At 38.1% G+C, this 23,029-nt stretch overlaps 1 protein-coding gene across 1 annotated transcript in view; it reads left to right on the top strand.

Annotated features, from left to right (window-relative positions):
• MYO3B (myosin IIIB) overlaps positions 1-18,383 on the top strand; it is a 197,337-nt gene extending 178,954 nt beyond the window's left edge. The window contains exons 35-37 of the mRNA XM_039387963.1: positions 15,354-15,460; positions 15,835-15,881; positions 17,163-18,383. Of these exons, the coding sequence (XP_039243897.1) occupies positions 15,354-15,460; positions 15,835-15,881; positions 17,163-17,298 (290 nt within the window). The 3' untranslated portion in view covers positions 17,299-18,383. The remainder of the gene's footprint in view (positions 1-15,353; positions 15,461-15,834; positions 15,882-17,162) is intronic.
• The last annotated feature ends 4,646 nt before the right edge of the window (positions 18,384-23,029 follow it).

The raw sequence follows: 23,029 nt of genomic DNA on the forward strand, positions 1-23,029 counted from the left end.
CTCTGAAAAATTAACCACGTGAAGCTAAGACTTCATATGGCAAAACAGCTACCTAATATGTTTTGTATCTCTGCACTAACTTTCCAGATTAAGTCCTAATAGCAGAGACATGCAGATTGCAAAAAAGTTTGATAAATGTAGTTAACCTCTCCTGTGTATTCTACAAATAAAAATAAGGATTTATGGTTCTGTGTAAATAATGTTGTGAACAAAATTATGCCAAATTAATGATGAAAGAACAGTAATTTGTTTTGGACAAATATGTGTTATTGATTGACACTAATAAAAAGGGATAAATCATAGAATGTGGAAGGGACTCACAAGGATCATCTAGTTCAACCCTTAGCCCTGCACAGGACCATCCCCAAGAATCAAACCATATACCTGAGACCATTATCCAAACACTTCTTGAACTCTGTCAGGCTTGGTGCTGTGACCACTTCCCTGGGGAGGCTGTTCCAGTGCCCAACCGCCAGGGTGAAAATGCTTTTCCTGATACCCAACCTAAACCTCCCCTGACACAACTTCAGGCAATTCCCTCAGGTCCTGTCACTGGTCCCACAGAGAAGAGATCAGTGTCTGCCCCTCCTCTTCCTCCCACAAGGAAGTTATAAGTGCAGTGATTCTCTCCTCAGTTTCCTCTTCTCCAGGCTGAACAAACCAAGTGACCTCAGCCACTTCTTATACAGCTTCCCCTCAAGACCCTTCACCATCTTCATGGCCCTCCTTTGGATGCTTTCTAAGAGCTTAATATCTTTCTTGTGTTGTGGTGCCCAAAACTGCATGCAATATTCAAGGTGAGGCCACTCCAGTGCAGAGCAGAGCAGGAGAATCCCTTCCCTCAGCTGGCTGGTGATGCTGGGCCTGATGCCCCCCCAGGACACAGTTTGCCTTCCTGGCTACCAGGGCACTGCTGACTCATATTCAATTTACCATCGACCTGGACCTCCAGGTTCCTTTCCATGGCACTGCTTTCCAGCATCTCATTCCCCAGTCTGTCTGTACGTCCAGAGTTGCCCCATTGCAGGTGCAGAATCCAGCACTTTCCCTTGATGAACTTCATATGGTTGATGATTGCCCAACCCTCTCATTTGTCCAGGTCTCTTTGCAGGGCCTTTGAGGGAGTCAGCAGCTCCTCCCAGTTTTGTATCATCTGTAGACTTGCTTAGTATTCCTTCCAGTTCTGTCTCCAAGTCCTTTATGAAGATGTTGAAGAGCACAGGGCCCAAGATGGAGCCCTGCGGCACCCCAGTAGTGACAGGTGTCCAGTCTGATGTTACCCCATTCACTATTACCCTCTGTGCTTGACCCGTGAGCCAGTTGCTCACCCATCACATGATGTGTTTATCCACCTGTGTGCTGGACAGTTTGTCCAGCAGGATACTGTGAGAGACAGTATTGAAAGCCTTACTGAAATCCAAAGTGATGACATCAGCTGGCTTCCTTGGATCAGCTAGGTGTGATTGTCTGTGATCAATGACTGTGTTGTCCTCCAGGTGCTTTTCAGTACTTGACAGAATAATCTTCTCCATAACTTTACCAGATACTGAGGTGAGACTGACAGGCCTGTGGTTTCCAGGGATCTCCTTTTTGCCCTTCTTGAAAATCGAGATGACATTCACCAGCTTCCAATCAGCTGGGACCCATCCAGATTCCCAAGCCACTCAAAAATCATCGAGAGAGGTTTTGCAATGACATCAGCAAGTCTTTGAGGATTCAGAACTCCATAGATTTGTAGGGATTCAGCTGGAGCAGCAGATCCTGCACAATTTCAGAGTCAACTGGAGTTGATCATTCTCTGAATCATGGTCCTCCAGCTCAGGGCACTGAGACCCCCTTGGTACATCATCCATGTTGAAGACAGAGGCAAAGAAAACATTAAACACCTCTGCCTTGTCTCTGTCCCTGTTTGGGAGGTGAGCATCCTCATACTGTAACAGACTAATGATATTTCTACACTGCCTATTGCCATTAATATATTTGAAAAAACTCTTGTTATTGTCCCCCACATTTCTGGCAGCTACCACTCCAGCTGAGCTTTGGCTGCATGAATTTTCTCCCTACAGTGGCAAGCAGCATCTCTGTATCCTTCCCATGTCACTTGACCCTGCTTCCACTGGGCATACACCTTCCTTTTTATGCCTTATTTCCAAGAGAAGATCCCTGCTCAGCCAAGCCAACCTTCTGCCTGACCTGTTTGATTTTCAGCATTTGGGAATTGCTGCTCCTGTGCTCTTAGGAGGTGATGTTTGAAAAGTGACCAGTACTGATGGACCCCCGAGGAGTTAACATTCTATTATACGTGCTATTATACATTTTCATTTTACTCATATTTCTCTGAACTGTATTAATATCGGTGTAATCTTCTGATACTTTCCAATTTTTCCCTTGTATCATATGCTTAGTGTTGGGGCTGGCTTCAGAGGAACTAATTCTAGTAGTGAAGGTGTGCACCCGTGTTTGTGTTTTCACAAACATGAGTCTTTCTACTGGGAGCAGGATATTGTCATTATATGGCTTTACTTCAATAGGAGATTTTGATGAATCTGTTCACAGCGATAAAACTGAATTTTAGGTTTTGTCTCCACGGGAAAGTTAGTATAGAATAAGCTGTAATATAAATTTATGATACAGCAACTCAACACATGCCAGTGCTTTGCAAAGCTGCTCAAGCTAGATGTGAATCAGACCCCGGAGGCAGTATAGCTGGATGAGTGCAGTGCCGTGCCTAAGCTAATTAGTGCTACTGAGAAGTAGGATATGTTATGGAAGAGAGTTATGTTAATATGGCCATACTTCTTGGCTATCTGAAAGAAGCAAATCGGAAGTGGCATTCTGTGGCAGTAGGTACACATGCGCTAGTTTGGTCATGTTGTAACTCTTTCTGGTCCTTTGTAGGTCATTCACCCAAGGAATTTGTGCACAGTAGTTAATAAAGTGTTAATTCACAAACTTTGCATACTCTGCAATACCCACAGACCAAAGTACAGAATCAGGACACAAGCCAATTTTGACATTGTTATATCAAAAGCTATTCTATAGGGATACACTATTCAATTACCAGCCAAGAATCTAGTACAGACTTGTAAGAAAGAGGTTGAAAAAAAATCGAATATCTGTAGTAGTTAGGAGGAGGAAAATGCATCCAAATCAACTCCACAAAAAAAATTTCTGAAATCACTTGTTCTGTATTTTCTGGATTGACAAGAAATTCCCTGTACCTGCACTAAAACACCATGAAGGGGCCTGATTTTCCAGAAGGGGTGATCTTCTGGAAATAATGGTTTAAAAATCAGCCCTTCCAGTGCCTCAGTTTGAACTCTGAAATCACTGCTCATTTTGGTAAAGAAGGGTTCATCAAGTTCTGAGGAATAAAATGCCATCAAAGTCACTTGAATTAGTCATGTATTTATGAGAGAAATAAGGAATCTAACTAATTCTGTAGCATTTACCATTTTAAATAAGTGACAATCAAGTACAAAGACTGTGTTCAGAGGGGAATATAATACAGTGAGCTGATATACTAATGCAAACTGTGCCCTGTCAAAAAAGGTGCGTTTAGAACAAAACAATATATTGTCACATAAGCAAGTCATTATAATACCAGAAAGTCAACTTACTTTATTTGTATATGTGTGCATGTGTGTATATCTTTCTCTGCCTTGATGAGCTGAAGTCTTCACCAAATTTTTCTTTAAAATTTTCTTTAAAAGCATTTAGGAAGTACTGGATGAAAATTCTGCATACTCTATATGCTTTGCACTCCCCAAACTCTTACTGCAGGTGGTGTTGCTAGGTATCACGAAATACATAGCTTAAAATTGCTTTATTAATATTGAGATCTTAGGGTTGGACTTCTTTGCAGATGTCCCTCAGTTTTCTTTTTTTTTTTTCTCACTTTCTGAGTACAGTTTGGTACTACTGTAAGCTCCCATCTACTGTTTCAGGGTGAAAGTTAACGAACTGCACCTTTGGAAATTATGACCCCTTATTTTTATACGAGTCTAGAATTCTGCCTTTAGATTCATAGTGTAAGCTGCCAATAAATGGTTGTGATTTGGATTTGGAAGCAGGAAAAAAAACCAACATAGATGCTCTTTCACATCTTTAAAGCCTGAAGGTTTTTTCTAGCCCTATTTATTTTTTGAAATCTGTCATTGAATGAATAGTTTGATTATGCTTCTTCACATTTCTCTTTTGAAATATTGCCTCCGAATTTACTGGCCTGAGTTTGATCTGTAGATCACTTGTGAACCATCATAAATTGAGGGTCTAATATTAGGGGTCCCAGTAGCACCTAACAACCCCTTAGAGAAATGGATTGCTGGAGAACACGAATCAGCAGAATTAGTTTCCTTTATCTAGCCAAGATACCTCCTTTCCTTCCAACATTTGCAAATGTTAGACCAAATCACTGTAGCAACACTGGGAAGCAGATATCTAACTATTGGCATTTTTGTATGCTTCAGTCAAGCTTTCTTTATTACTTCCTTTAAAACCTACTGCTGCCAACTACCTTGAATTCAGAAAAAGACCTTCTTTCTTAATGAAGGAATCTTCTGAGAGTTTTATCTTGGGCTTCTACCATTTATTCTTTGAAATATATGCTGAATCTGCTACACTCAAATTTGAAATACTAGTTGTATCAATATAGACCCATGGTTTCAAGCCTTTAGATATGCAAATTGTGTTTCTGTAACGAACAAAACCTTAGAGACCATGCTGTTGTGGTTCCACAGAGCCTTTATTGCGCCTCATCATTATGCTAAATTAATACAAATTTCCTGTGTGTCCAGAATTCAAAGTCAATCAAGTGGCTTAATCTCTGAGGGTGTGGGATAAAAATGCTATTATTACAGTTTGGAAGAAGGTGAGGGATTACCTTTAAATGCATCCAGGCTATATGCTACAACAGCAACTCTGAAACACAGACCATTATGAACCACATCTTAACTGAGTGTGAACTTACAGATTGCCTCCTGCCCTATTTTTGATTACACAGACTAACTCCCCGTAACTGTATGATGCATTTTTGGCAATTTCAATAGTTGGCTCTGTAGAGAAGCAGCATTAGAAAGGTATTTGTGATTTGTTACTCTTCTTTAATGCACTGAATGTTTTGGCTACTTTTAAAAGTTAATCTCAGTGTTTACTTTTTATGTTTGTTTCATCTTTTTCCCCTTATGCTTTGCTTTTATTAGCTAGAATCCACAAGATGAACCAGTGCCAATTGTCCAGTGAGTTTTCTGAGGCATATTAGCACGTGATATGCAGCTCTTGAGATCCACAATCTGCAGTTTAAAAGCTTGTGCATTAGTAGCTCCAAATGTGTTTTGGAGACTATCTCTAAAATTGATGATACTGTCATGTTATTTTGGATTTGTATTTTAAAGTTGCCAAAGCTATTTATTCAGTCATATTGACTAAATCATCATCCTAGTTCTTCTTTGAAGGCATAACTGTCATCTTATTGTGGAGAAGTATCACGAGTGGCTCCACTGTTGATGCAATGTTTGTGAGAATTTTTTGATATCTTTTGTTTCTGAGAAATTTTGAAAATTTCTCATACCTCCCACATGATATGTGGTTTTACTTTGGAAGACAGAGAAGGACAAAATTTCACTTGAGATACTTTTTAATCCTATTTGCTTTAACTTCACTAAATAAATAAACTGCATCAACAGGCTGAGTCCCAAACATGGCATAGTGCTGATAAGACAAGCTTGTATAATGGCAAGCCTTTTGGTGCACAATGCCTGTATAGGTGTCCCAGTGTTTCTACTTTAGGACACCTCAGACAAATACTCATGGAGAAGGGAAAATGGGACATGTCCAGAAAACTGAAGAATGTTCGGCTTTCCTTTGTGTTCATCTTTGCATGGAATTTCAATTTCTGCCTTCCATAAGCTCAGCCTGATCTGATGCACTGCTAACAGAAAGGCAAGTGTAATACAATCTTCCTGCCATAAACACTTAAAGTTGACCTTGAAATGATCTTTACAGTGAAGACTCTGACATGTACCTTATGAAAAGTTACCTCAACCTCAGGTTCAGGTGCTTCTTGGGAATTTGTTCTGCTTGAATTTATTTTAATTGATCTCTTTTCTGGTCGTTTGAATGTTAGCAACCTTACCAAAAAAAAAAAAAAAAAAAAAGAAAAAGAAAACCATAAGAAAGAGCATTTCCAGTCCCATCCAAATCTGTTTATCCTAATTTTCTCTCTCTCACAGTAACCAAGAGGAAAAGCCTAGGGTATAGTACAGAAGTAGGGCAAGCAAAGATATTTGCCCAGAACACTCTCCAGCCTAACATAGTTTGTGGCTCAGGGATATCTCAATCTGGAAGTGATCTCTTTGTATTTGATAGCTCTTGATAGGTTCTTCTCCTGTGAAATTCTTCATTCACTCGTATTGATCATACAGCATTGCTCAAACAGCGAGAGATACATCACTTACCTCACATAATAATGTGAGATAGATATTTCTTATCACCTGGTGGCTATTGGATTAGGGAGACCCTCTAGAAACAGAAAATATGCTGTGATATGTAGTAATTCCAGCATACTTGGAATGCCCTGGTTTTCATCAGTGGCTGTCTCCTGAAAAGATCTCAAGCCGGTTGTATCGTGGGCTGCACAAAGGGCAGCGTGACTAGCAAGTCGAGGGGGGTGATTCTGCCCCTCTGCTCTGCTCTCATGAGACCCCCACCTGGTGTGCTGTATCCAGCTTAGGGTTTCCCAGCACTGGAAGGACATGGACCTGTTGGAGAGAGTTCAGAGGAGGGCCACCAAGTTGATTACAGGGATGGAGCACCTCTCCTATGAGGAAAGGCTAAGAGAATTCAATTTGTTCAGCTGGGCAAAGAGAAGGCTTCATTGTGACCTAATTGCAGCTTTCCAGTAACTAAAAAGGGGGCTTAAAAGAAAGATGGAAAGAAACTTTTTACAAGGGCACATAGTGTCAGGACAAGGGTGAATGACTTTAAACTGAAAGAGTGGATTTAGATTAGATATTAGGAAGAAATTCTTTAAGAGTGGTGAAACACTGGAACACGTTCCTCAGAGCAGTTGTGGCTGCGCCATCCCTGGGAGTGTTCGAGGACAGGTTGGATGGGGCTCTGAGGAACCTGATCTAGTGGAAGGTGTCCCTGTCTGCATTAGGGGATTTGGAACTGTATGATCTTCAAGGTTCCTTCCAATCCAAGCCATTCTATGATTCTATGAATTAACAAAAAAGCAGCTTCCACAACCACCTTGGGTCAAGTTTAAGGAGGGAAAGAAAAATAATGGTCTTTTAAGTTTCCTGCATTGTCCAGAAGTAGTTTCTGTTATTCAGATGGCTTGGATGAATTTTTTTTCCCTGATGTTAAGGTTGTAGCTACGTAAAACTCTTGGACTTTGAGTAGTTAGTTGACTAGTTGCCACACCTCTGGAGCCACTGTAATATGTTGTTATGTGCAGGGCATATGAGGGCTTGTGTATATTCAACATATAGGAAGACACATCTTCAGGACTGTACCTGTAGAAGCGTGCTGTTTGCTGACAGGTTTGAATCTTACCAGTGTTAGTCACTGACAGTTTCGTTCTTTGGTATGCTTTGTTTAATCTCTGCCTTTTCCCTCTGCAGTCAAATCACTGAAAGAACTGACAAATACTGAAGGATACAAATTGTGTTGGAAGGGAAAAAAACAGCAAAAGCCAAGATTCTAACTATTTATGGATCTTGTTTCCCAGCAAAGTGTATCTAAAAGCCATTGTCTCAGGGTTCAGAGACAGCTAAATGATTGATTTCACATAAAATATTTGTTGTTCTAATGACAGTATCATCTGGGTCATTGGCAACAAACAGATGCAAAAACAGCCTTTACGTACCATCTTGAAAAACTTATTCTTTGCTTAGTGTGCTTTGTAATCTAAAGCATATGGCTTTGCATATAACTGCAGTATCCAAAATGAAGCTGTACATAATGAATCACTGGGTGGAAGAAAATGCTTTGCTTCTGTTACAAGTTCTTTCAGTGTGTGTATTTGAATGGTTCTGTTTAGGGTTATAAACAAAAGACTGTGCTCACAGTTTTAGCAGATTCTGGGATGCACATGACATCAAAGAGGCTACACTAATTTCCCCAGCAGTGTATGGCTCTTGGCACTATGAGCACACTCCATCTGAATAAACAGAATTCTAGTTCACCACAGTTGTGTGGGGGATCCAAGGTGATCATGAAGCTTGGTTTTCTGTTACATTAAATCTTCCTATAGGACTTTTTACCCCTCCAGATTCTGTGTTTTCGGTGAATCTGTTAACTACATATGGAGCTACAGACTTAGACTGCAAAGCAGTTGACACTGAAGATAATTAAACCTATGATACTATTCTTACCTACCAAATCCAGGTAAGAACTTTAAGTACACTGGAGTTGCAGGATTTGCTAAGGATTAATCGTTCTTTCTAAGCATTAATATATGTATTTTAAAAGTAGTGAGCATCCTTTACATTAGCAACACTTACATGAAGCTTCAATAAGACATTTTGTGAGAGTTAGCAATGGCTGAGGCCTTGTAACTCCTCAAAGCGTATCTGATTTATTGCTCTTTCCATGCTTGCTTGTCACTAGCAGCATGAAGATTGCCAACCCCTGTAAATAGTCCTGGACACTCTTATGTAGAGGAAGGGACGAAGGGAATTTGGTGACAAGAATGGTTCCCATCATACTAGATCTCATTATATTAACATAATGGATGGCCTTATTGAACATTTGCAGAGGTCTGAAGCTACTGGTAGGTAAGCATGAAATATTCTGGACAGAATTACAACTGTTAATAGTGTTAAATATGTTAATAGTGTTAAATATGTCAATATGCCTTCAGGCTCCTGATATTACTAGATTAATTTAATCCTTTGATGCCAGAATTTAGGTTCTACTGTTTCACCGTTAATGGTTGCTTATTCCCTTTTCTTCTTTTCCTTAGTTTCTCAGGACTTTACTTAATAGTTTATTTTTTTGTCTTTTTTTCTGTCCATTTCTGTTTCCAGTAGTTTTCTCTTTTCCCTCTTACTAACCTCAGAAGGGAAAAGAAGATAATGGAGACATACCTCATTACTCAAGTCACCAAGTAGTCTTGCTGTTTATTCTCTCCTACCCTGTGTTGTCTCTTGGTGTGCTTTTGCCTGTGCTGAGATTAAAATCTTACAGAGGCAGTGTGTTTATTTTCTATCAACCTCCAGCATTTTTGCAGAACTACCATAATATAGTTATGTAGCATAGACAGGATAACTTTATTATTTCCAAATGAAGCTACAGATTATTCTACAGTAGGTATTCCATGAAGCCTGTTAGACTTGTTATCCTGTCCTTGTTTCTGATGCATTTATAGTTGGTAGCATTTAACAGGCAGGGTACAAATATGCTGTGATGTGGGCCTGGTGTCTCCTAAAGTGTGCTCATGCTAAAGCCACACTGACTGCAGTCTGGTACAGGGATGTGCAAGATAGTTCTGTGCTAACTGGATTGGGTATGGCAGGCAGGCGCAGCAGGAGCTCAGTAGGGACTAAATGCCTGAGTATTCATGCTGCTTCTCAGGCACATTTTTTGTTTTACTCCCATTTTGCATTTTATTCCTGTTTTGCACTTCGGGTGTGATACAAATTTGTGCAAATGGTGGAGAATCATAGAAATGGAAAAGGAAGAAAAATACTTTTGGTGTGAACACTCATAACCACACTGTATGTCCTTTGTAAATACCTCCTTTTTAAAATAAAGCCGAAATAATTAAAATCACGAAGTCTAGTTAATTTACAGCAATTTTTACTGCATAAGTGATGTTCAGTCGCTCCCATTTAATACTGATATGAGTGGGACCAGAATCATTAGCCCTTTGAGTCCTCTGCTTAAACACACTTGTACGGCACACAAGAAAATGTAGCTGTTCCTTGAAATCAACATGCTGCATATAGTTATCCACTGGTATCCAGTCCAGGAGGATGTATATTATCGTTGTCTGTGAGGTCATTTCTGCATTTGCCTAAGACTTCAAGAGGAAAAGTGAAGTTAACTTGCTGCCTTGAAAAATGATTCAAAACTGGAAACTTGAAAACATCAAAATACATATAAATTATCAAAGGAGAACAAAGACAAGTTTTTCCACAAAAATCTTCTCCCCAGGCTATAACAATGCTTTACATGGGCATGATCAATATATCCAGGCTTGAGAACCAAAGTCTTTTGGAATAAATTAGACTGGCAGGAAAAGAAACAAACAAAGAACAAATTAACATGATTTTAAACATTGCTTAAATTTTCATGAATGTAGACCTTGAGATGTTATGATGAGGTCCCATGAGTCTGTGCTAATATTTGCTTATAATTAAGGGTTGCACTTTCATGTTTCATCTGATATTATAGATTGGAAATCAGCTACATGCTTACTGTTTTTCTTGGTCATACTGATTTATCTACTTTATTTGCTCATCTGTTAATATTATATATGGTCCCCTAAATGACCCCATTACCTTTCCTTTAACAGACTGCCCCTTCTCGTAGTCTAAATCTCCTTGTCTGAGTAATTAGAAAAGGACTACCCTTCCTGTCATACTAGGTTTGTGTTCACCTACAAAAGAAAAAGGGACAAGACTAACCCCTTCCAAGCCTGCTTTGTGTAAATGGCTTCAGAAGGAAAATGAGAGTACTCAGCTCTGCCCTTTATTATGTGTTGTGGTGGATGAAGTCCCTTCAGCGAGGGAATTGGCAACACAGCCTCTTTGGGGCACTGACACATTGGCAAAGAACCCTTCTGTGCATTCCTTGCAAAAAAGTAAGATGTCAGCCAGATTTTAGAGCCCCAGGTGTGCTGCACCAACCTTAAACAATCTGACTCGCATCAGTTGATTTTACAAGTTCCAAATGCAGTTGTAGCTGTCTCATCACAATTTTCTCTGCAGAATTCTCCACATAGGAAAAATTAGCAGTGTTTGGCAAGGTTATCAGTGTCAAGGGGTTTTTGAAGCAGTGGTTTAATCATGAACAGCTTATGAGGATCCTAGTTTCATTTCAGTGAGCAAAATCTGATGATTCTTGGTTCCTCTGACAAAGTGTGCCCAATGCCTGGTCCCCAAGTTTTCAATACCAAGATAAGCAGGACAGTCAGGACATCTAAGATGAGATCTTCACTGCATATCAAGTGAAGTCATCTGCCCCATGGGAAGTCATTAGAAAAATACATTTTTGCAGCTACTGTTTTGAGTATTGGTCAGGGCCAAAGTCCTAGATGCAAAAGTCCTTGTGTCAGTGCTAAAGAGCACTTTGAAGTCTGTTGTTAAATCTTACTGTTTGGCAGTTTGTACATTTCTGAAAGAGTCCTTTGCAGCTTATGGAAAGGATGGATTTTTAAACAGAAAAATCTTCTAAATAAGATAAGGCATAAGAAATGTGCTAATCATCTCCAAGCCAAGAGATGTCATTAAAAGTGTCAGTATGATGGATGTGATGGCTAATTGAAGAAAAATATTTCCATTTCAGCCATAAGAAAGCAAAGAAGAAAAATAACATGGAAATTCAGAAACTATATCCCAGAATTCAAAAGATCAATACAAAGTCTGCATTAAACTTGTGATAAAAATCACACTAGAAAAAGTTAATTCCTATTAAGCTAGAAGTAATCAGTGTCGCATCTTTGATAGTTTTTAACTTTAGCTTAAGTCAAAACATGTCTTTTCTAAAAGCTTCTAATCTCAACCTGAGCCTCCATCATACTGCTAAATACTTTTTTGCCTAATTGATTGCTTTTAGTATGTGCTGTATTTCTGGTCTAAAATTTTCTTCCATTTCTGACGATTAGATAGCTTACACTTTTGTTTATGAAGATGAAAAACCCTCCACCTTCTATGCAGGGGTTTAAACTTGCTTCAAATCACCTCTTAACCTTCTTTTGAAAAAAAAATGAAATGGAACAGTCTTCTTATATTTCTCACTGTATAGCAGATTTTCCCGATTTCAGATTTTTCTTGCACTTTACTGCACCCACTTCAAAATAATTCTACACACAATGATGAAACTGTTTTCTTGTTTCTATTGAGTAGTCCTCTCTTCTTTGCACCCAGTCTGTTTCATATTCAGCTGAATATCCGTAATTCCCAAATCTCTCCTGGAGACACTGCTTTCCAAGTATGCAATTCCCAGTTCATAAAAATGTATCTCGAATGTTTGACTTTGCATTTAGTTGAAAATACACATCTTTTTATTCTCTCTGAGCACTGCAAGGTCCTGATCTGTTGGCTTGGGCTCTTATGTATCAGAGATATAAAACAGATAAGCAAGTGTGGTAATAGAGGAGTAAACAGAAACACCATCAGTTTGTTTGCTTATAAATACTTTCTGCTCCAACAGATTAACGCATTAGCCATTAGCAATATCAGTTTTGTGGTAGCTTTAGGGAACCATCCACATGAACCTGCTCATCCATGTCTATCAGCCTCTCTGGGTTTGAGAGAGGAAAAGCAGAGGATGCCTAGAACCTCAGTACCCTACACTTAGATTAACTGACACAGTGCACTTGGCAGAAAGCATTTTGCCTACTCTGTGTTATTTCTGCATTGCCATAAGGGGTTTATCAGTTAAGAAATTGTAACCTAAGGAGTTTCTGCGCTTAGAGTTACAAGGAAAGGTTTTCTTTTAGACAAAAGGGGGGCAGATCTCTGTCTTAAAAAGTGGTGCTAAAGGATGACCTGAAGAAAGTACACGTGCTCACTCTCTCATCTGGTCACTAAATTTGTAGCAAACTAAGGAGCCTGGACATGCCAGAGGCGCTTGGCACAATTTTCATGCAGTGTAGACCATACCTTGTTAATTATACTGGTGCTGCTGCTGTTGCTATTAAAATGACAAGTGACTTTTTTCTCGTTGGTGGCTTTAAGTTTGTCATCAAAGCAAAATATTTTAGAACAGCATTTAAAGTGCCTATTCAATTGCTGAGTGTGGAGCACATGTTAATACCATTTTGTCCAGATATGGTAGTTTATGATAAATGTTACCAGATTTTGTACTGTTGTACTATATGCTACTAAGACAAATGGGCCCACTGAAAGGGTATTTCCTTTGGAGAACACAAGCTGCAGACCACCCATAGCATACACAGAAATAATTAAGTATCCAGATTAAAAGGTAGAGCAAAATGTCAGTGTCTCAGAATCCTAATGAATAAAAGACATTTTAAAAAAAACAACCTATACGTATGGGTGTTTTGAAAAAAGAATGTGAAGGCTACAAGAGCACCTAGGGGAAAAGAAAAAGGAAGACCCCATCATATTATTCTACTGTTAGAAAATTTCTAAATATTTATGTGCTGTGGTTTTGCTTCTGGAAAGCTGCAGAGAGGTGTGTGAAATTATGCAAAACTGTGAGGACCTGAGTTCGTACCAGTCTCTTGCTAGAATAGAAAAGTTATTCATGGAGAGGTATTCAAGAACTATATTGCTATAAGAAGGACCTCAAATGGCCTTGTGACTGAAAACATTGCTTGCAAAAATTGTGGACTCTGCTGTCCTGAGACAGAAAGCTCTAAGATCAATTTGAGTAACTTTCAGAGCAGAGAGAGACTAAAATGTAGTTATGGCAGGTCATTGGCAAAACTTGCAGAGACTTCAGAGAGAACAAAATTGCATCCTATCTAAATCATAGTGAAAAAACTTTCCAAAGACACAGATATTATTTGGGCACCCAATTTCCCCAGAAGTAGTTTCTGATACAGCTTCTACCTTGTCTGGTTTTTCACAATACGGGTAAATAGCAAAGTTTCAGGCTCAGCCATCACAATCTTTTTAGGAAAAACATAAAGGTTTACTGAACTTGAAAGTATAAAGTATTGAAGCACTGGATAATAAATTAGCAAGCAGTGTGAGTGTATTATTTTAAAGTTATTTTGTATTACTGGATAAATATAACCTTTCTCTACAGAATTGTTTTGAATTTTAGACCCAGCTGTGCAATCAGTGTCCTGGTGATCATTTAACCCACTCATCCCTCCCAGGTGTTGTGATAGAATGGAACAAGTGCTCCTCTCCCACACAGACATTGCAGTCACACGCTGAGAGGAAACCAGTGTCTTTCAAATTTTACTGTTTAGAGGGAGAAAGACAGTGAAAGAGAGAAAAATCTCCCAGGACAGTCAGGCTTTTGGCTCAAAAGGCCAAAGTTCAGCCATCATTCCTCATTCAGATTGCAGATACCAACTGCAAACCTGGGTGCATAATAAACCTCCTTTGTAATGTTACCTGCTCCTTGAGGCCAGATCTTACAATGGATTTGTGAGATTGGAGTCCCACATCTGCACAGGCCATATTAACTTCAGCTTTGAAGTGCTTAAAGGAACCAATGTGCTACTTGATCTTTGTGCTGGTCTTTTGTATTGGAACAAGTTCCCTGTGCAGTGTGGAATGCATATGTGATAAGATGTATATTTTTCCTTCAGTGCCACCAAAACCTGTTTTTATTCATCCTGTCACTAAAATAATTTTTAACAGGGAAATATCAGAAAAGTCAAAGGCATCGAAAGAATTATTTGAATGACCTTTTCTTACCTCCTAGAGTATCTTTTAGTAACTTAGTTATCCTGAAAATAGTTTTCCTGGTAATCTACTAGAGGATGTGCCACAGAAAATGCCTGGTAAAATAGAGTACAGCACACCATAACGTCCTTTTTCCTTAATACCCCAAAAAAAAAAAAAAAAAAAAAAAAAAAAAAAGGCTGTTAGTTCTTTTCGGAAACCCTTCTGAAATGTTTCCTTCATCTTTAAACTCTGCTTTCCAGATGACTTTAAGCAACTGTTACTTTACAGCACATCACAAATTATATTAAGAAAGCGTAATTCCAAACCAATTCTGTTACTCTGATTAAATAGAGAGCCATGTCAAGAAGGAAGCCTTTTTGTATAATAAAAATGATGATAATGGACGAAGTCTCATCAGTCCAAAGGCTTTATTACTGTCTACTGTAGAAAAACAATTTTGTTGCTCCTGAATGATATATCCCTAGCTAGGCACAATATACCTCATTTCCTGCTTAGATAACAGAAGATACTAAGATAAAGTGTGAAAGGAATAAGGAGCCATGGGATATAGATATATGAAAGAATAAAAAATGTTAAAAAGTAAAAATGAAGTTCTGCTTAAAAACTTGTGTTTGAACTAAGTTTCAAAAGAGAAAACAAAGATTCCTGAGTTTCTGTTTACTTTGGATAGAACTTGCTAATAAATCCAGGACCAAACAGGACAGAAGAAAAGACTGTTTATAGACTAAAATGCGCTAAGACGTTCACAGCACCTGGCACAACTTAAAACTAAATTGTGTTATCTTACTGTAGGTTCAGAAAACTGTCTTGAACAGAAGCTGAGAACACCTCGTCGACGATGTCAGCAGCCCAAAATGCTGAATAGCCCTGAGGACAACATGTACTATAACCAGTTAAATGTGAGTTCAAAGTGGCAATAAAGCTGTTTTACTGGCTTTGTTTCCAGTTAATAATTCTGTTATTAATACCTGTTTCAGCCCCTCCAGCCCCACCCCCACGTTCTTCTGCTCTCGTCTTGAACATGTGCTTATGCTCTTTATCTGTTGCTTTCATGTCAGGATGTCTGCCTTCACGGTGAATAATTGATGTGGTTTATCAAAGACGAGCAAGATGCATGCTTCATCAGGCTCACTTGAGCCCTTTGATCAAAAAAATTATGCTGTGACTTCTGATATTATCAGCATCTGCTTGCATTCAACACAAAATCACTTTGAATTAAAAATTAACGACTTGCTGCTTTGCTTTGACTGTGTGTTCTTGGCCCTCTCCACAGGGAACTCTAGAATATCAAGGGAGCAAGAGGAAGCCAAGAAAACTTGGGTAAATATCTATCTTCTTAGTTCTAAGCAACTGTAAACAGAAGAAGTCCTTTGTGATATTACAGAATATGCAAAACATTCTAGAGGTTTCTAAAAATAAACAATTAACATATTTCTGTGCATTGACATTGGACATTTTCTGCAGAAGCAAATGTAAAACTTGCATGTAACTGCTGTCTGCAGACACTAGAACTGATTCTTACAAAACATGCTCCCCAGCTTTCTCTAAGTACTATTACTACCAAAAAAGTAGCTTCTTCATATTTTTAAGTGCATTTAGCACTAGTGAAGGATGCCAGATGAAGGGTGTTGAACTGAAGTTCTGTGACCTAGAACTTGGCCAGGAGCCCTGCCAGCTTTGCAGCAGCACAGTCAGATGGGCCTCTGCCCTCCTGGGGGAGCACATTTGAAAAACTGATGGTGAGGCCACTCAGCCCAGAGGGAGTTGCTCCTTCTTTGTTGAACTGAGTCAGTTCTCATTGTTACATGAGCAGTTATCACCTGGTATAGGTAGAAAAAGCCAGGCTGGCTCCTATAGAATTGCCAGAATATTTCCTTGCCTGATTACATAGACCACAGAGGATGGATGCTTGGTCTTCTTGCAATGCATTTTACTACAAACATATACAAGAACTTTCTGTATTATGTCCTCTGGTGTTTATTAATCTTCTGAATATAATGTTATGAATAGGAGGTCTTTGAGTCAAGGTTAAAACCCAGAATTTTGCATAACTGCACAAGATTTGGTTTATTTTATCTCCCTCCCCTTAGTTTAAAAAAGTTTGTATTATGGGAATAAAAATACTAACGTGGGACTGTAGTGCTAATCATACATCACAGGAAAATGAAAGCCCCTTGCTGTCAACAGGGCTTTCCCCAAAAATTGATAGTGTAGTCTTTGGCTCATATTCACAGCAAACCATCATCTGAAATATGATACAAAAATCATACTCATGGAACATACACAGACAAAAAAGGCACATTGCTCAAAGTAAATGCCCATTGCATATAAATATTTGTTCTCTCATTCTGTACACACAAACTGAATGACTGTATTGCATTTCACTGATCCTCAGGACCATTCAGAGTATAATAATAAAAAAGTAATAGTAGTTAAAGTATGTATAAAAGCTGTATCTTTCTCATCAAATGACCCCATCTTTTTTTTTTCCTTTCTTATACTAGCACTCTTCATTTTTACAAACGCAGAGAAGTTTCTATTTCTGAAGATACTGACAGAACTAAATTTTAACTTTATAAATATTGTTTGTTTCCTTTCAAGCCAAATCAAAGTGCTGGATGGAGAGGATGAGTACTACGAATCATTGTCAGCTGTTGAATCTACTCCTGAAGATGACAGTTTTCTTAGTTCCCCATCTCCTCCTTCTTCGAGACGTGTGTCTTTTGCTCAAAGCTGAACCTCACTTACTCTGTTGACTAATACTGGTAAGGGTATTCTGCTGATAATCTCTTCCAATTAAGTTTGTGCATGTGTGTTTATATAATATATTAAAAATAACATTTCTGCCAGTAACTTTAGTTCACTAGTTTAAACCTGGGTTTACAGCTGTAAAGTGTTTCATTTAGCTGTATTTCTATAAACAGTTCCAGTAAAGGGGAGCACCACCACCTGTATGTGTTGATATTGATAATGGACACATTTCTTTAGCCGCAAGGTTAGTTTATACAACTCTGACCCCTTCTTTCCTGCTTCCCCCTCCCCTGGCTGCTGTTCCCTCCCTGTGTCATCCCTTCTGTTGTGCTGGCACAACTGCTGGTAAAGCTGTGTGAAAAGTAAGATCAAGGAACTGAACTGGATTAAAAGAACTCTGTACTAAAAATTTTAATCTGGAGTCATAGTGAAAATGTTTTGTATTTCATTAGTCTGGTATTAAACGTTATACTTTACAACTTTCTGTGCTGTATATGGCTTCTAACACTGCAAAAACGTACAGAGTAAAATCATCTAAAATATAAGTGTGTCTCAGTTTACCTTGCAAATAGTTTTCTTATAAAGTATTAGTTTATATAAGTTTAACTTGGAGAATTATTTCAAATATAAGAAGTAAAACAGTTTTAAAACTAATGTTTCACACACTGCTTCATATAGTCCTTGTGACAGAAATCATCAGTATGAATTATTCTTGTTATCCATGCAAATACTTATTTCTTAACCTGTATCTCTGGGCTCCGGTGATAACTGATTTTCACAGACCTCTTAAATGTCGCGGAGGGAAACAAAGTCACCTGCAAATTTTCCTACTTGCTTTTCATTTTCTTTGTAAATCTTTAATGAAACAATTGTAACTTTGTATAGAACACTGAGATTCTTTTCCGGTTGCCATTTCCGTGACAGAAGCCAACTATTTCTATTTCCATGGCAGAAGCTGACTATTTCTGTTTCAGAGATACAGTTTTGACCTGTGACAATTCTTTGCTTCTTTTCCAGAAAAGCTCTTGTCAAAACTTTTTGAAATAAAACATTCACATTTACTGCTTTAAACATTTGCTCAAAATTATTCATTTTTTTGAAAAACCATACTGATTAAATCTGACCATATATTATACAGATATAGTTATGATCCTTGTTTTTATCTCCCCTCCAATGGGTTTAGCCTGATCTATGCTAACAGACCTTCTTCCTATTGGAGGTGCATTTCAGACCTGTTCCTTAAGCAACATAATTTCTTACCATCAGGGTTCACTGGCATCGTCTTTTTGACCACAGCACAAGGAAAGATGGCATGAGAAATGAGACCCAAAGTAGAATCAGGTCATGCCTAAGCCAGAATAGGGTTCAAAAGAAGGAAAGACAATTAAATAGATAGTTCCATAAAAGCTTTGTTTTTCCGAAGAAACACAGAAATTAAGTCAGGCAGGGGCAAATGAGGATGAGCAAAGGATTACAGGAAGAAAAATTCTTCACTCATTCTTCACCCAAAATGTGACAGAAAGTTGAAGCTGAAAGTTAAAATTCTGCCAGAGATTGAAGTCTTTTAGTTCACTCCTCATTCTTCTCTGATGTACATCTGGGTAGATGTACTTTAAAGGCACTTAAGAGCCTTTGAAATTTAGGGACTCCTTAAACAACATAGAATTGGTGAATAACTGCAGATGAATTAATGGGATTAAAAAATGCAGCACAAATAGAAATGGCAACTAATATGAATGCATGTTTAATATGTGTACGGATCAATTTCTTTACATTTTGTCAAAATTTAACAAGAATGATTATTTATTATGATACCTCACCAAAAATTATGTAACTTTTCTATTCCTATGAAATATATAAGTTCTTCATTAATTTGTAACATTTCTGGATGGAAAATTACATTATTTTGAAATAGTGAAATGACTTACTCTACTCTTACCTTGGCATAGATCACACAGAGTTCTAGCAATGTTGATGATTTCTGGTTACCTCTGTCCTTTTTGAAAAACTATATAGGAAAACGAAGTTTTATTGTTACTGTAATTCACATCACTATTATGCATAGTTTATCAGTTGTTTTAGTTAAATGGTAATGAGGTGTCCAGTTAGGTACTATGTCACATGTCTAAAAACCAACCTTACACTAAGTAATACATTACTCTGAGTAGTTGTATTAATTTCATAAAGAAGTAAGAGAGAGTGAAAATAATATATAATTCAGGAAAGTACTTAAGCCAAAGCCTTAAGTCACACTGAAATCAATGAAATTTTGACACGTGATTTAAGTGCTCTCCTGAATGAGGGCCCGAGTTAACAAGAACAGCTTCACAACATTAAATAGTAAAGCACAGGCAAGATGCAAACACTCTCTAAGTACATCCTTTAGGTTTCCTCATTTTTCTTCTTCCAGATGTTAAGCTTGTAACAATCTCAGCCATCAGAAATGGACTTCAAAGAATTTTTAAGCAGTCTTTACTTGCATGGAAAAGGGTAAAATACAATATTTTCCTTATTATATGCAATTCCACTATCTACATCTGCTATAATTTTTTCAAATTAGTTTAATGTCACTAATACTTTTATACTGAAGTTACTATCTAAAACCTGCTGTTGAGTAGTGTGTTTTTGTTCTTGTTACTTCTTGGCTAAACACTATGCACACAGTCTGTGCATTTTATTCTTTCCTAACTTATTCCCCTTTACTCATTTGCTTTTGATAAGTCACTTTACCCTCACCAGATAAGCTCTGTGAGGTTGTCTTCTCTCATTCTGATTTTAGAGCACTTATATGCCTTTGGATTGTTAAAAGCCTTGCTGTAGAGCCGTGGAGTCACAGCAAGACTGGCCAAAGAGTTGAACTTCTGTTAACCACATTCATAGATGTGTGTGTTTGGGTTGATTTGTGTGTGAAAAGGAGTACGGGAGGCATGTCAGTGTGACATCCTGGTCAGTGGAGGCATATCAATGTAAATTGCTTAGATGTTCTCATTTGGTTTTGATACCACTGAAGCATTGTTCTGATTTATTTCCTTTCATGTATATTATCCTGAAATATTAATGTATTTTGCTTAATAGTTCATAACATATCCTGTTGTTAATATTTTATAAAAGTAAAGAGTTTAAATCCTGTTAGGAAGAATAAAATTTCTTAGGCAGTGTGTAATAATTTAAACAGTTTTCAGCAGATGGGAGAGAAAAGGGTGAAGCTCAACAAGGGATTTCAGTAGATTTCTTCTGTAGAGCTTAATGGCACTAGAAACTGGTTCTTGCTGAGGACAATTTCTGCCTTTCAGTTATGGCAGCTTAAAAACTTCTCTCTGTGCCAAAAAAAATCGGGCAGGGAGCTTTTGGAGATTAGCCCCTTTCATTTGGTAATTTTAAACGTGCTTCTGACTTAAACATTTACATCACTTTAGTAACATAAAGGAACCTTAGAATAGGAGTAAATTGCAGCCATCTTAAATTTGCCCCCACTGTGACCTCCCTCACCCATACACTGTAAGATTTGTGGAAAGGGCTTTTGTGCACTGAAGGTCTTTTAAGTGGCCCCTATCAGGCTACCCAAGGACTTCTTGTTCCTTAGAAGCTGATAAAATATGGCTGTAAATAATGTAAAGCTAAAAACTGTGTGGTACTACTATCTATTTTACAAATAAAAATTGATGTGAAATAGAGTTTAAGTCTCAGTTCAAAAATTTCACCTTTTAAAAAAAGAAGTAATGTTACAATTGAATGTTTATCGCCTCCTGTTCTAAGCATTGTAATTGTATAGGGATATTGCTTTTTTAATTGTAAAATAGTTAACAATGAGATAAATAACTGAAGTCTACCATACTCTTATTTCTCATTCCATTTTTGACTGTCTCAAAACAGAAGGAGAATTTTGAGAGACAAGCCAAGCTCTGGCATTTTTAAATGTCTTCAGGTTAACCATATATATATAGTACATACAATTGAAAATGAAGCCATATGGCACAAAAGTATCATCCTATGAGAAAAGGGTAAGTAGTTTTAGTACCAGTATGTGCACAAAACATTGCATGCACTAAACTTATCCATCCTGCTTTTAACTCTGACAACAAAATATGAGAAGTAATGTCAGTTCTGTTGTTAACACTGGAAATATGTTTCAATAACATACCTTGTCTTTAACACTACTCACCCTAGGAGGAGTCGTAGCAGAATGCTTATTTAACAGAAAATGTTTCTGCTTGACAACAACGCAGTACTCCCAAACTGACAAAAGTAGCACAGGATGCTGTGAAAACCAAAGGCTAGGAGCAGTCCTCTGAATCAGAGCTAAAGATTACAGAACTCAGTGAGAGGCTTTGTCTCGTTCATGCTGGGCAGCGGAACTGATAAGGGAGGATGTTGACAATTCATAATAATAGAGCCCCGTGTCTTTAAATACACAGGCTGATGCCTAACTCATCTTAATGGATTTGTCAAGAATTATTGGATATTATTTTATTACATGTATAAATCCAATGTCAGAACAGTAAAGATATACATTGTGTTATCAGGGAACTGTTTATTTTGGTACTCATGCTGTGATGCTAAAGGACATAGGAGCAGATAAGTGAAAAACACATCTAGGAGTAATGTTTCCAGAAACCAGATAACATATTATTGATCAGGCCACTAATAGATAAATTCCTTACTTTTGTTTGGCAGGCTTTTTTTTAATTAAATTGCAGAAAGGTATTATTATTTTTTCAATAATGTAACTAGTATTTTATAAGATAGTTGGCAAATGGGAATGGCAAGTAGGTTGATCAACATGTATGCTTTTTCTGCAAAAGACCCAGGTCCCCATTTTTGACCCATTACCAGTGAAAAGTCTCATCTTGATCTCTAAGTGAAAGTAATATCACCACAACAAAGACTGGATGTCACCCATTGGGCTGGAGTTTGGAGCTGGGAGGCAGGCAGGCAGGCAGGTCGGCCTGTCACAGCTGTCTCCAAAGTTGTTGTGCTACTGATCATGGCAGGTCTCTGCTGAAGACCTATCTGAAACTGGAATAGCAGAACTGGGGCCCCATGCTGTCTAATGCACTGGTGGAGATGGTTGAGGCCAGGACAGGGGTAACAGGGTCTTGAGGTTCTGGTGGTAACAGGGTCTTGAGGTTCTGGTGGAAGTGATCTTCAGAAAGCTGAGTGCTGGAGTATAGCACTGTTGTATAGCTGGGAAATGATGATATGGAGAGGCTACATTGGGGCAAAGGGAAAGGAACGGAGAGGAGGTACTTCCACAAAATTGCGTGACGTGGTTTATTCAGTGGGTTTTGTTCTTGCTGCTGCTCCCTATTATAAGCAACAAATTAACACAGTTATCCAACTAGAGAGATTATGTAAAGGCTTCTATGACAAAATGGCTCTTACTGAAATGGCAAAACCAGAAACTTTTAGTTTTGTCATTTATATTACCCCAGGAATGAGCACTCCTCAGTGCTATTGAAAAAAAAAAAAAAATTCCATTTATTTCATAAAATTGTCAATAATCTAAGATCCCCAGTTCCCCTACACATTTCTAAGACTACTCAATGCTGGAGATGAAACAAAAGCAGCAGCTTGGTCTATCAATCCATACAGCCGAGACCTGGGACAAGAAGTATATTAACTACACTGTTCCTAGTTTGCCTTTATGCCTTATGCAGGATGAAAGGAAGTTGTAAAAGAAGAAAAAGTATGAATGTAACACTGTTCTTTATGTTTTT

The sequence above is a fragment of the Pipra filicauda genome, unplaced genomic scaffold, assembly GCF_003945595.2.
Source record: "Pipra filicauda isolate LSUMZ 115617 unplaced genomic scaffold, ASM394559v2 scaffold5_size6683894_pilon, whole genome shotgun sequence".
Lineage (NCBI taxonomy): Eukaryota > Metazoa > Chordata > Aves > Passeriformes > Pipridae > Pipra > Pipra filicauda.